This window comes from Ammodytes marinus (genome assembly GCF_949987685.1).
Source record: "Ammodytes marinus genome assembly, chromosome: 2".
NCBI classification, from domain to species: Eukaryota; Metazoa; Chordata; class Actinopteri; order Uranoscopiformes; family Ammodytidae; genus Ammodytes; species Ammodytes marinus.
In genome coordinates, this window is record NC_137231.1 from 36,600,094 (window position 1) to 36,614,532 (window position 14,439).

At 39.5% G+C, this 14,439-nt stretch overlaps 1 protein-coding gene across 1 annotated transcript; it reads right to left on the reverse strand.

Annotated features, from left to right (window-relative positions):
* Positions 1–385: 385 nt before the first annotated feature.
* Positions 386–9,041, reverse strand: LOC307257454 (transient receptor potential cation channel subfamily V member 1-like; the record flags this gene model as incomplete). The annotated part of the gene is made up of 15 exons (XM_080036694.1): positions 386–495; positions 847–953; positions 1,152–1,270; positions 1,546–1,880; positions 3,281–3,347; positions 3,440–3,605; positions 3,689–3,759; positions 3,853–3,945; positions 4,408–4,563; positions 5,084–5,260; positions 5,377–5,681; positions 5,784–5,921; positions 7,263–7,415; positions 7,947–8,101; positions 8,911–9,041. 15 exons carry the CDS (start codon positions 9,039–9,041, stop codon positions 386–388), a joined length of 2,283 nt encoding a protein of 760 aa, XP_079892820.1.
* Between the last annotated feature and the right edge of the window lie 5,398 nt (positions 9,042–14,439).

Consider the following 14,439-nt stretch of genomic DNA (forward strand, 5'->3'; position numbering starts at 1 on the left):
TAAAATGTCTTGCACAAACATTCCCCCTAACCAAAATAAAGTTTGCAAACAGCTTTTGTGAGTGACTGTCTTTGTTAGGCAAGATCGTGAAGATGACTCAGTATACCTTTTTTGAAATATCCATTTCTTATTGAACCTTTATTCAAAAAGGTAATTTCATTGAGACATGGGGTCTTATTCCCGATAGTCATGTGCCATATATAGTAGTTCAGTTAGAATTCAACTAATTACTAAACACAACACATGGCATATTCTACGGGCATGAAATCTTTACAAACTTGTAAATGAAATAAAAAAGGTAATAAATGCACTGGGAAAAGTTATAATATAAAAAGTTCTGTCAATCCTAGTCATGTACAGTAAGAACACATGTAACTCCTTAAAATCAGAATTCTGGATTTTGATGTAGAGAGTAACCTAAGGAACGCCGATAGACTGGTTGCCGACGTCCAACAAGAATCCTCTCCAAGAGGGGACTAAGATTCCACATGTTCCCTGAAAGATTGAAGGGCAGCAAATGTTATTGACATTTGAACAGAAAGAACCGGCATAATATCCTATATATATATTTGACTTATTATATTGCTGCTCTGTACTCCATTGTATTCTGCATTTTTACTCTTTTAATTGTCAGTTTTTATCAGTGTTTGATCTTGTTTTTGTTTTGACTTGTTTATTTTGTTGTTTTTAAAAGCCTCCTGTGGACAGGTGTTGTAAACTAGCATTTATGCTAATACACTGAAAACATTGCATCTGGTTCGTCCAATGTCATTGTCATGTCCATACACAAATAAAATCAAATCAATCAATCAATCAATACGTGTGTGATGTGGTCTTTTGCCTTACCAGGGGTCTCGTTTTGGGGCTCTGGCTTCATCATGCAACCACAGGGGTCTTCCTCCTGGATAACACCAAGATCTGACCTCCATTGTTTCCAATTCGTTTCCTCAACTCTGAAGTTGAAATAATACTCACTGATTATGTGGAAAAACTAGAAATGCAAGATAAGGTTTGTTTTTTTATGATCAAGCATGTCATGGTTATATATTAGGACACATTTTAATCAACAAAGGTTTTAAGAGATGACGATAAGCGTAAAGATTTGGACTTACATTAAGACCAAATATCAGACACATCCAGGGATGATTTACCTGAAAAATCTACGGTACTCGTACTGCTCGAAACACACGATTTTTGACATTCCGTAGTTCGGATTACTCTTCAGGCACTTCGGCAGAGTCCGCTCCATGTCCAAGATCGTAAAAGCCCTCTAAAGATGAGCAACAGAGGACGCACAAAAAAATAAAAAGTCTGTGTTTTTTTTTGTTTTTTTTGGCATTTTTATGCTTTATTGGCAGTGCAGAGAGACAGAGGTGAAATGGGGCAGAGAGGGGAGTGACATGCAGAGAACGACCGCGGGTGGGAATCGAACCCGGGTCTGCTGCTGGGCCCGGCCCGGGAGGGGGACGCCTTACCAACTGAGCTAAAGGCGCCCCCAAGTCTGTGGTTCTTACGTTTTATTTAGTTTGAACCTTTTTTTCTTACCTGCAGGTTCCAGATTCTTTCACTTTCTTGGGTGATTCTTTGGACCGTGTTTCCCATCAGGGCTATGAGCATGTTGAGCAGCAGGATGTACGTGAGAACTATGTAGAAGATGAGCAGGATGTAGAAAACTGTCTTGTACTGGACTTGGTCAGTGAACTCCAGATTTCCCATTCCAATAGTGAACTTGAACATTTCCAGTAGTGTAAATCGGATGTCATTGTAACTTGGTTTCTCGCATTTAAATGGCTCATCACCGAAGCTCCTGCCACGTGCCCTTGTTTTATTGGACATTTGTTTAAGAATTGGAGGATCGTCTTCCATGAGAGTGCAAACAGCTATGGATAAGGAGAAAAATTTGGTCAGAATTATATAATTATATATTAGGGGAGAACGGGGTAAGTAGGCACACTTTTTACTCTAGTGAGTATTGCTTATCACCTAAACATCTTTCAATAGTCATTCCTACATTAAATTGAAGCTTAAGGTGTTGGCTTGAAATGTGTATCCCTCACTTTTTCTAACTTATTGTAATAAAGAAGAAATTAATCATCAAAGACACCCTTACACATTGTGACAACCAACCCCATTAAGGGGTCGGTTGTCAAACACTATGGGGTTGTTTGTCACAATGTTATCTTAATGGGGATAATCTTAAAAAGAAGGCAAGAAAGTAGAACTAAATTTGTAAGTTTAATTGCATTGTCAAGTTGACAAATAGGCCTACATAAATTAATGTAGCCTTGGCAGCTGGTCTAGTATGGGATGCACTGGGTTGTTTTGATTTTGTTGCCCTTTTTTCTTTTGCATGCTAGCTGCCTTTTCCTGCTCTATTCTTTCCTTCTCTGGGGTGTCAGTGAGGATACAGCTTGACAATTTCTTTCGTTATTGGGTTCCTTTTCTGGCTGCAGCCTTGAGATAACATGTGACAACCAACCCCCCAAAAAATATGACAACCAACCCCAACTTGAATTTCTTGCTAGCATCAAGGCCAACAACCATCTGACAACTAATTAGCTTGCTAAAAACAATCTAAACTATGGCTTACCCTTCACACTTTGTATGGGTAACAAGTGTTTTGTTATAAACCCATTGTGTAAAAGTCTAGAAGAAAAATACTGAGGAGCTAAATATTTTCAATTTGACATGAAAAACACAAACAGTCGCTCACCTCAAATTCGGCAGTCTAACTCAAAGGAATACAATGTAGGTGACCTCTGATCCCAATTCTGGATATTTACATACCAAAATTTCACAGACAGCGCCTTCTGGTTCTGAGATATAACGATTGTGACAACCAACCCGTGTGACAAATTACCCCGTTCTCCCCTACATATATATAAATTAGTTATTTACCTTGAAAAACATCTTTAGTCTTAATTTTGAACCTTTTTAAAGTTACTACGGGGAACTTTTAAATGTACATGAAACAGTCAAACTTTTCCTCTGATGCTCAAATGATCTGTAACAGCAAAAGTGATCAGTTTAAAAAATGCTATTTTTGGTAGTTATTATTAATGCCTTGTCTCAGATCCTGCCGGCTCTCTTTCACTCGCTTCCTAAACAAATGCACGCGCTGCCGGCACCCACAAGCAAAGAACTTTAGGACAGCAGGCGCTGATGTAGCAAAAACATTACCATTTCTGTCCAAAGGGGCTGCTAAAAATGTTGATTCTAGCGGCCCCTAGTTCCTCATAGTCACTATAACTTTTTGCATTCAAATTCTATAAAGTCTTACCAGCAGAAAATCCAAAAAGCATGACACCGTAGACACATAGAAAGTTAAGAAGGTCACCCAGGATCATCTAGAAAAAAAACAAAAAAAAAACTTTAAACCAGTTAACGATTTTCACACCAGTCAATCAACTCTTATCAGTTATCAAAATGTAATTCCTACCTTTTGAACCATGACGCTGTAAATTCCAATTCGTTTAGAGCCTCTTGAGTAGTAAAGAACATTGATCCAGGCCAGAACCAGCGACAGCACCAGAAGTCCAACGTATTCTCTCTTCCCACAGAAGTACAAAACTCCGCAGATCAGAAGTAGTAGTGCCTGCAGGAAACTGCAAATGAAATGGAGTGATAATAAAATGAAAGACATTTCTCCAGAGGTTTGTGCATAAAAAGATCTTGTGGCTAAACTTACAATAGGCTCTCATAAAATCCATCGGTGTATAGAGCCTTGAAGTTTGGGAAGTCCCTCTTGAAAACAGTTACCTAATTTAGAAGTCAAACATGGAAATGATAAATTAGAAAGCAAGTAATTTTGACTCCGTCTGTTAATTATTGGGGCAATTTCAATATTCTTACTGCTTTGAAGAGAAACCAGACTGCTCCCAGGACACTGATGAGCTCAGCAATGCAGCGGAGATAGTCAAGCGTGACTTCAATCGGAAACGGTGGCTGCAGGTCAAAAGGTTAGGAAGTTAGGAGACCTTGATTAGGTTGATAAAGTTTTGTATACAGTTTTTTCTGACTTAAAGCTATAGTGAGTATTTTTGGTGCCCCCATGAGGAATTCTGAGTAGAAACAACAACACTGTCGGCGTATCTATATGAGGTAAGCTTTCGGTGATCACCCATGTATTTTATACCTTCTGCTGTTCAGGTTTTTTGTTAGCAGTAGAATTAACCACTGAAACATTTCTTGGGCTCTTATTCGGATTTTTCTCAGCCCCAGTTTGTAATGACTGCCTTACTGAGAAATGCAGAGTGTTGTGGAGCTGGTAGGCTTAATCAAGTTGGTGTCAACCATTCGTTCAGCAATGGCTTGAATGTAACCAACATTCCTTTCTATATATAAAAAAGTTACGCACTTATAGCTTTAAGTTAGAAGATTTTCAGATTCAGTGTGGCTTCTCCGTACCTGTCCTCCCTTCCTGTGGAAGGCTGCAGTAGTGAAGATGCTCAGGTATACGACATACACCACGAAATTCATCAAGAATAACTTGGAAGAACACTGGTCCCACTTATCTTGGAGAATACTGCGCAGAGGCTCGATTTGGACCATCTCAGGTCGATTCTGAGGGAATATTCAAAAACACGATTTTCGCATTAAAACCATTTATTTTCTTCTACTAAAACTGGATTGGTGACACTCTAAAGTCCTTTTATTATGGCCTTGTTTCTTTACCAAAACACGTCAACCAAACAAATTGAACACAGATATTTCAGTTTACTGTCATAATAGGATTAAAAAAAACAGAAAATATTCACATTTGAAGCTGAAATCAGAGAATTTGGAAATTTAATAAAAATTACTCGAAACGATTAATCGATTATCAAAATAGTTGTCGATTATTTTAATAATCGATTAATAATCGATTTGTCGATTAATCGTTGCAGCTCTACTCTAAACTGCTGCCAAGGTATTGAGAGATTCAGCTTTTGTAGTGCTGTTATCAGTTGATACTGTTGTTGTTGTGACTTCAGCAAAGTATCTGATTCAGTCAGAAGAAGACACAACTTTCTTGTTTTACCAAGTTTCTTAATTTTAGACCTCTATGTAAAGATACATTTTAGTTAAAATAAATATTTCTGACCGGAATATCACTCCCGAAGACGACTATCTCCAACACAGAGTTTTCTTCAATCGTGTCAATATGAGTTGTGTCATAAAGTGAGGAGCGAACCGGTCCATAGACCCATTCTGTAAACTTTTTAGTCAGCTGCTTCATATTTTCATCCTTGAATTCCCGGTGCAACATGTGCTTAAAAAGCTGGCCAATAAGAGATCAGAAAAGAGATAATTAGTCAATACACAGTATGTCATCTCATGCCTTGCACACAAATGTATCTGAAAATGCAACGAAACACAATAAAATAATGGACCCACCCCAATCTTGCCAAGCTTGGCTGCTAGCTTCAAAGGAGTCAACCCCTGATTATTTTCAATTGCTTCCAACTGGACATTTCTTTTTTCCTCAAGTTTGTTGTGCTGAATAAGGATGCTGTCGTACATGCTTGCAAACATATCTGTGTTTTCTGTCTCATTGTCTGCTATGACCACCAAGGCGTGCAAGACAGTGTTTCCCTGTGAGTCTTGGTCAGTCAAGTCAGCACTCCTGTATTCATTGTCGATGAGAAAAGACACAATATCAGGCTGGTTGGTGCAGGCAGCCAGTGACAGAGGAAGCTCTCCTATTGGAAACACACAAAAAGGTGAGTTTAGTGATGACTTAGGAGTATAAAGATTTTAATTTTTTCTATTCTGCTTTTCATTTTTAAGCTGTAACTACCCACCAAAATAAAAGCCAGTTTCTCCGTTATCCTGGAAGAACTTCCCATCGGCCTTGGCTTGCACATCTGCTCCTTTCTGGACCAGCAGCTTCACATGGTCAAAGCTTCTTCTCTCAATGGCGATGTGCAACGCTGTCTGACCTGAAACATTGGAATCATTGTTACAGGACATTGTCTGAATAAATGTCCTGCATAAGTCAAGGCAGTTATCAATTAAACTATCCAATTCAGTCTCCTGCTGAGGCCTGTATGGAAAAGGCATTCTGGAGTTCCCGCTGTACAGTCTTGTAGAGGAGTTCAAGTGCTCTAGGGCAGTGCTTCTCAAACGGTGGGGCGCGCCCCCCTGGGGGGGCGCCTTGAGTTGTCAGGGGGGGGGGCGCGGGCTTTTTATTTTATTATTTTATTTTTTTAAGTGCTAGCAAGCGCGATGTGTGCTGTGTATGGTCATATCCACGCGAAAGGCCGCAATTTGCAGTAAACACATGTCCACATGTGTCTCTGTAGGCTTTTTAAAAAGAAATCAAGCAAGTAGACTAGGTTATCGCATCACAGAAGGCATATTGGCCTATAATAATAAAAAAACACCACCTTAACTATGTTTACAGTTTAAAAATGTTTTGAATTAAATGCAAACCTCAGTGAATCATTTGCTCTTGTTTCTCTGTCCTGAGATTCACACAGACTGAGCAGTCTTGTTTAAATGTTACAAATTGAGCTAATAAACTGAACTTTGAATTTTTTTGCTGCAGAAGTTATCTCAGCTAATTTTTGTTATCTAATTTGATAATAAGGTGATTGTATGCAGAATGCTCGTGCCAGAAACTCATACAGTGGTTTTGTACAGATAAATAAATAAATATTAGCAGGTTTTCAATAGTATTTCAATTTAGGGGGGGGCGCGAAAGAAATTCTGTCCCCTAGGGGGGGGGCATGACAGAAAATAATTGAGAACCACTGCTCTAGGGTAAAGTTGGAACTAACACTGATGGAACCCGGTGACTCAAACCAGTTTTTCTGACCGGGAACACGTTCTCCCACTGTGGAAGAGCAAAGACCCGTTTCCCAATTGGGCACTAGCCCCGAAACTGCCTAGGTGAAAAAGGGGTATCTGAGGATCTTTAAACAATTAGATACGCATAGATCCTGTTTCACTGGTTCTCATAAAGGCCCCTCCTGTGTTTACTCAATGGTTTCTACTTTCAGACTCCACTTCCCAGAATTCACAATGAGCGAGACTTTATTTGGTGAAGTAAATATGTCTACATCAGATCAGGGGTACTCTAAGTTCAGGCCCAGTTCTGATATCTTCAATCACTCTACTATTAGTGTAGTATGATTTGTCCACTTCATAAAATGTATTTGTTTTAACTATGCAACAGACATCATTCAAAGTGGATTCATTCTCTCATAATGTGAAATCTGGCTTTCAAATCAAAGTTTAGAAGCACAGTTATTTATGACAGGCAGTTCAGTTTCACCTACCGTTGTAGTCAGGATCTTTGTAAGATGCATTTATAAATGTTTCTAAATCTCCAGTTTCCTCTGCTATGTCAAGGAGTTCTTCAATGGTGTCGTTTTTGGCATCTTTTAGGTACAGCAAAGCCTTCAGGAGCGCATTTTTGCCATTTGTTTCATCTGAAAATTAAATAAACATTTCTGTGATTCCTATTAACAAGTGGTGCAACGGATCACAAAACTCACAGTTCGGATCATTTTCCGGGTCAACAACAAACAAAATACGAAGATAACTAGATAAAATGTATATATTTGAATTTAATGTATTTATTGATTTTATTTTAATCATTTAAGTAACACATTACTCGTATAGAATAAATTATCAAAATTGTTCGTACAAAACAAAAAAGTGTTACACACATTTATTGGTCAAAGTGCAATGTACTGCCGTTTGTGGATGGGTATGTACGGGTATATATATATTTATTATACATTCCAAGTGTTACACATACGATTCTGTATTAATTTGCCCCATTTACTGAATCTCTTTTCTACTCAGTTACACCTTTTCTTAACAGAGTGGAAACTTAACAACCAGCAAACAGTTGAATTCCACCACCAACACATTTTAAGGACACATGGCTCCTGTTTCAAAACAAGGTCATACTTGTTAAAAATAACAAGACATAAAACTGCTTTCTTCTTACTTACCTATGAATTCTGGGCTTGTAAGTCGCTTATCATTAACTCGCAGGTAGTCAAGGAGGCCATGAAGTTTTGTTCTGTCTCCTTGGGATGCAGCTTCAAAGACTCTCTCCCTGGTAAATGCTGCACTGTCAATGTTGATACAACTGGTGCTTTCTGGTCTGAAATGTAAAAAAAATCAAGTCAAAACATGGCATGGGAAAAGGGATTGTTTAGTTTAGTTTGCTTATTTTGAAGCAAACTAAATAAGAACATTGTAGTAGTAATAATGTATTGGATTTATATAGCGCTTTTCAAGGCACTCAAAGACGCTTTACAGGGTTCCAGGTTCCATTCATTCACACACAGTCATACTGGTGGTGGTAAACTACCATAGTAGCCACAGCTGCCCTGGGGCAGACTGACGGAAGCGTGGCTGCCATTCAGCGCCTACGACCCCTCCGACCACCACCTCAAACATACAGCAGTCATACACATTCACACGAGGCAAGGTGGGTGAAGTGTCTTGCCCAAGGACACAACAACCATGACACTGGTGGCAGAGCGGGGATCGAACTACCAACCCTTTGATCACTGGCCAACCCGCTTAACCACCTGAGTAATCGTGACCAGCTTGTGAGCAAATAAGAGCTTCTAACACGTTGAGGCATGTTTACCTGAAATGCATCCCCCATGACACCTAAAGCTCAGCAGTCCCTTAAGGCTAAAATTGCATTTTTTTTTCTTAGCAGCTACACAACCGCGCATATTTCTTTGCAATTAGCAGTCTTTCTGTTTAATTAAGAATAACCTAATTAACTGAAAAGTTATTGTATATAAACTAATATTAACTTACAGAAAGTTTAGCAGTCAAACCATGTCAAGGTACTAAAAATGAATAGTAGTCTTTCAACTAACTGAACCTTTTTGGATTATGTGTATAAAAGGAAACCTAACTCTACAGTAGTTATTTGCCAGTAGGACTCCTTACCTAGTCAAGACGTTGGTATCCATGGGAATGATCTCTTCAATTTCTTTTTTAAGGAGCCAATCCAGAAGGTTCCCCTCATCTTCTTCACCTTTGTTTGGGTCCACAGTGTCCGGTAGCTGTCCATCGTCCATGGTTTTTGTTTGTTAAAGTCAAGTTTTGAACAGTATGACAAGAGACTGTTTTTGCTTTTTCAGGTGAAGCTGGCTATGAGATAGTGCTGCACAGGTGTAGAATGACAAATGCCAGGAACAGCACTGAGGTGTAAATGGTGTGTGTTACCTGGGATACGCCCCGCCCTTCCACCCCAAGGGGAAACCAAGCCCCAACCTCAGCGATTTTTACCGGCATCCAATAAGGAAGTGACCACAACTGTAGTAACCAGAAAGTGCCACTGGGGGTGGCGCCAAGACGAGCAGTTTTTCTTTGACTCACTTGTTAGACAGGCCGTTTTCAAAGTCTTATTAAACCTATTTACAGCCTGGGCCACAAAACCATTTTAGTCTGTATGTTTAGGTCATATCTCCATGACAACACTGAGGGGGGTGAATTTCTTTGGCCCACGCTAGTTTTTATTCTTTTGGAGGTTAAAATGTATTGGCGCGATCTCTTGAGTGACAGCTCTCCGCCCGTTGTCCCTCACTTTGCCTCGGAGGTATACGTCAGCTATCACCCTCCCCCTCACAAAATGGCGACGCGCACAAACCAGGATTATTGGATGCCGTGTGAATAACTGAGGTCAGCCCGGATGCTACATCCATATTATTTACTATCTATGGGGGAAACACTGTTATCTGTAAATCAACAGTTGTTTTGAGTATAAAGTAATAACATTCTTTTAAAACGTGCTGAATCGTCATTTTACAGTTTGTCGTTCTCTTTATGAGGTATTACTGTTCAATCATATATTCTTACTTTTAGGACTGTTTAGGCTGTTGGTCATTTTAAAACAGCACCTAATGTATGTTGATTAAAATAAATGTATCTCACTATAGTCTGAATGCCTAACATGTGTCACTAGAAAGGTGAGCTGTGACTATGATTAATAGTGACACCGACTTAGTCAAGGATTTTGAATTGAGTTCTGAAAAATATTATGGTGTCGGTTTGTAGGGTTCTCTCTTGTGATTGGATATTAATTTTGGGATCCCCGAAAAGTTTATTTGACGATTACATGCAGAGTAGCTGACAGAGATCGGCTTTATGAAACGTGCACATTATGTAAGAGATCACTGTATGATTAAAGAGCGATTTAACACTTATATTAACATAAATAAATCGCTTACTTCACCATTAAGTCGGAATTCAAGTGCAACATTCACCTAGCCTGACTTTGCAGGGATGACAGGAGAAAATGTTCTTATCTGTAAAGCTTCTTCTCTCAATGGCGATGTGCAACGCTGTCTGACCTGCGACATTGGAATTCTGGTTACAGGACATTGTCTGAATAAATGTCCTGCATAAGTCAAGGCAGTTATCAATTAAACTATCCAATTCAGTCTCCTGCTGCTGAGGCCTGTATGGAAAAGGCATTCTGGAGTTCCCGCTGTACAGTCTTGTAGAGGAGTTCAAGTGCTCTAGGGTAAAGTTGGAACTAACACTGATGGAACCCGGTGACTCAAACCAGTTTTTCTGACCGGGAACACGTTCTCCCACCGTGGAAAAGCAAAGACCTGTTTCCCAATTGGGCACTAGCCCCGAAACTGCCTAGGTGAAAAAGGGGTATCTGAGGATCTTTAAACAATTAGATATGCATAGATCCTGTTTCACTGGTGTAGACATTGGGATGTGGCGTTACCTGACATACGCCTGTGACAGTGATGGCTACTCCCTCTGCCGTCTCCACGTCCTCACAGCGCGGCTGCAGAGTCATGATCTCCAGAGTTATTCTACAGAAAGGACAGTAAGAACATTCATCATTTATCAGGACATGAACAGGGGAAGATATTATATATTATCTTATATTTTAATTTAGGTTAAAGTTTATTGTAGGTACTGTTAGTTTTTATATTTTAATTTAGATATATATCTTAATTTTAGCCTAATGTATGTTTAATGTATGTCTTGTGTTATGCTACTGGATACCTGAATTTCCCTCGGGATAAATAAAGTATCAATCTATCTCATTACATTGTTCTAAATGCTTAATGATTGAATTTTCTTGTATAGTTAAAATAATTACATTAAAATAAAAAATAAATGGACAGTGGGATTTGGATAGGTGGTGTCAGTCCGATATCTGATAAGTGGATTGCAGCCATATCGGACCCGATATAGCTGATGATCGGATTGGTTCCATCCCGTCTCAACGTGACCATATGGAATCAAGCCACGCAAAATTATAATGAACTGTTATGTAAAGATATGAAAAATAAGGGGGCGCCTTTAGCTCAGTCGGTAAGGCGTCCCCCTCCCGGGCCCAGCAGCAGACCCGGGTTCGATTCCCACCCGCGGTCGTTCTCTGCATGTCACTCCCCTCTCTGCCCCGTTTCACCTCTGTCTCTCTGCACTATCAAATAAAGCATAAAAATGCCCAAGAAATATCTAAAAAAAGATATGAAAAATAATATGAAATAAATAATTTATAAAATCCTACTCCCCTAAGACCTTAGAAAGAAACAATGTATCATCCTGCCAAGGTGACGGGGATGTTGCTGTTGGAGGGGCCACTGAAGCAGACGGAGGAACCACTGTTAGAGATGGGACAGGACCAGACATGGAAGAAGATGGTAGACATTGGAATGGTTATTAATAATTATTCTTTATTTCAGACCCAGGGGGATCCATACCACTACTAACAAGAGAAAAAAAACAGTAAAAAAATACAAAACCTTCCACAATATTCAATGTCTAGCATACAGACATATTCAATGTCCAATAATTCCACAGTCTGAAAATCTGACAGAACTGCTTACTGGGTTAGCCAAGCAATTAAGTAGTTTTCTGACTCAGATGCCCTACACATACATCTATATGCTTAACTTAGTCAGTATATAAGTTCTAGCACACAGGTCAGGTCAGATGGAAATATGTATTTATGGTTCATATGTCCCTCGTTCTTCTGTGATAATAATGGAGAGATATATTACCTGTTTCACAAGCCGTATAGCTTCAAAGCTTTTAGGCCTGTGATATGCCCTGAACATACTCTCAGCATTGTGTGTCTGCGGGTGTCCTCTGTATAAAGCACCACTCCTGTAAAAAAAAATCAAATATAAATGGTTTCATTCATACTGAAAACAAAGGTCTGTGCCATTCTTGCGGCCGGTTATATACAGACTAGACAGTGTTTCTCAATCCTCTCCTGGAGCTAGTGATGTTAGGTCCGACACGAAAGCCCAGAAGCCTGTGTCGCGCACAGGGGGCGTGTCCAGATGAAGCCTGTCTCGAGGCCTGTATCGTTTGTCACAGTACCACGTGACTAAAGACAAACGAAGCCCCGTTTTCTGAAATCATGCGACTGCCTCACTTTATATACCGTCTATGCTCGCTACGTGAAATAAGAGAGCCACTACCGTAACATACCAGCAGATGTCAGTATTCCTAAATGAGCTGTTAAATGGGGCTTTGTTGATCAGGCTTTTTGGTGAAGCATTTGGCCAGAAAGATTCGACACATTCACGGGGCTTCATCGCACCATCACTACCAGGAGCACATGTACATTCTAAATCAGCTCCAACAGCTGATTCAAATGATCAGTTCGTTATCAAGCAGCTTCAGAGTTCATAATCAGTGGATGATTTATATCAGCTGTGTTGGAGCAGGATGGCATGTACCTTATATGATTTTTATTTTATTTTTTCTCTCTCTTTTTTTTTTTTTACAAATGACTGGTGAGAAAACTGTTTAATTTATGTTTAAAATATTTTGTGGAGGAACAAAGGGGGATTTTTTTCATCTCAAGTGGATGAGATATTGGGCCCTGACCTAGCCTGGAAATCCTGACCCTGATATCTTGAACGATAGAGGGTCTGGCCACGATCAATAGTAATTTCCAACTCAAGGGGCGGCTCCTACTCGTGCATTTCAAATGCCACTGCACGCAGTTGGATAGCACTACAACCAATCAGAGCGATGCACAAGGTGACGTAAGCCCTTTTCGTTTAGCGAACAGCTGTTAAACTGTTAAATTAAACGTTTGCCGTTGTCGGTCGGCAAAACAGAACATTCCACTTACTTGCTAATGAAAGATTTGAGTGCCGTCTTCCAAATCGTTAAGGGTCGAGGCCAAAGCAGTCTCAAACTCACACAACATATCCGCATCCATCTTTGATGTTTACTATCACGGCTTCGACGGCGCATGCACGTCACTGTCGTCATCCGGTTACCCACAAAGGAGGAGAGATTACAGATTTTGCCTAGTTTTGTTGTTGTTTGTGTTAAAACGTTTTAAGTATAAAATCCTGTTATAGTACTTTTATTGATGTTCAAAAACATAGTCTGTTTACTATATGTAGGACTTTATTTCAAACTGCCATGCACACAGAAAAACTGAATTCCTCAAGTGTTTTAGATTTATTGCTTATTTACTGTCTGTGCATTACAGGAAGTTCACCTGAAAAATGAACTTGATATTAGTAAGTTTTCTAAAGAGTCGGTCCAGGGTGACTCCAGATGGAGTGTGGGTGGGGTTCATTCGTCTGGGGTGGGTTTTTTATGTGGGAAGAAAAATGTTCAAATTCAGGGTAGTTTTTCACCTGTTCAGGGTTTTGGTTGTTGATGTACTTTGGAGTGGGATACAATTGAGAATAATTAACATATATGGCAACACAGAGCCAACGGCACGAAGAGAGCTTCTCCTTTCTTTAAACACCGTCTTTATGACTAACAGAATTACTGTTTTTGCCGGAGACTTTAATACCTCACTTGACAAATCAAATAATAACTTACCCCTGAAAGCCCTGGTAGAGACATTTAATTTAATAGACACCTATAGGGCTCTAAATAAAAAAGAACCAGGTTTTACATGGGCGAACAGTAGAGGAAGCAAGAATAGACTGTTTCATCATGAACTTCGGAGGCAAATATTATCTCTTGATTTCCTGAGGCTTTTTCTTATTGACAAGAAGCACGAGTAAAAACTGGGGGGAAATGATGTGTCTTATTTCTGCTACTGTTCACACACAGAAGGGTTCCTGACGATTCCTGAATTAACCCTTTCATAAATCACAGGATCACTGTTTAATCCAGAAGTGCCTTTTAATTTTTTTTACTTTGTACTTGTTTGAATGGTTCATGGCCACGTTATAACCATCTGTGCATAAGGCTGATTGAAGGTATGTGCTGGAACTAATGGCGTAAAAGAAAAGCCATCTTATGGCGGGATTATGTTTGAGTTAAGGCTACTATTAAATCAAATATCCCACCCAACGAAAATAAAAAAGGGGAAAAGGGACAAATGGCTAATTTAGGGGACTCAGGGACTGACAGATTTCCCGGGCTGCTTCTTCTTATCAGCCCTTTTCTAACTTGTAAAGCAAGTGGTGGACATTTTCTTTTGCTTTGTTTATTATTGTTAGTAAATGTAACTTT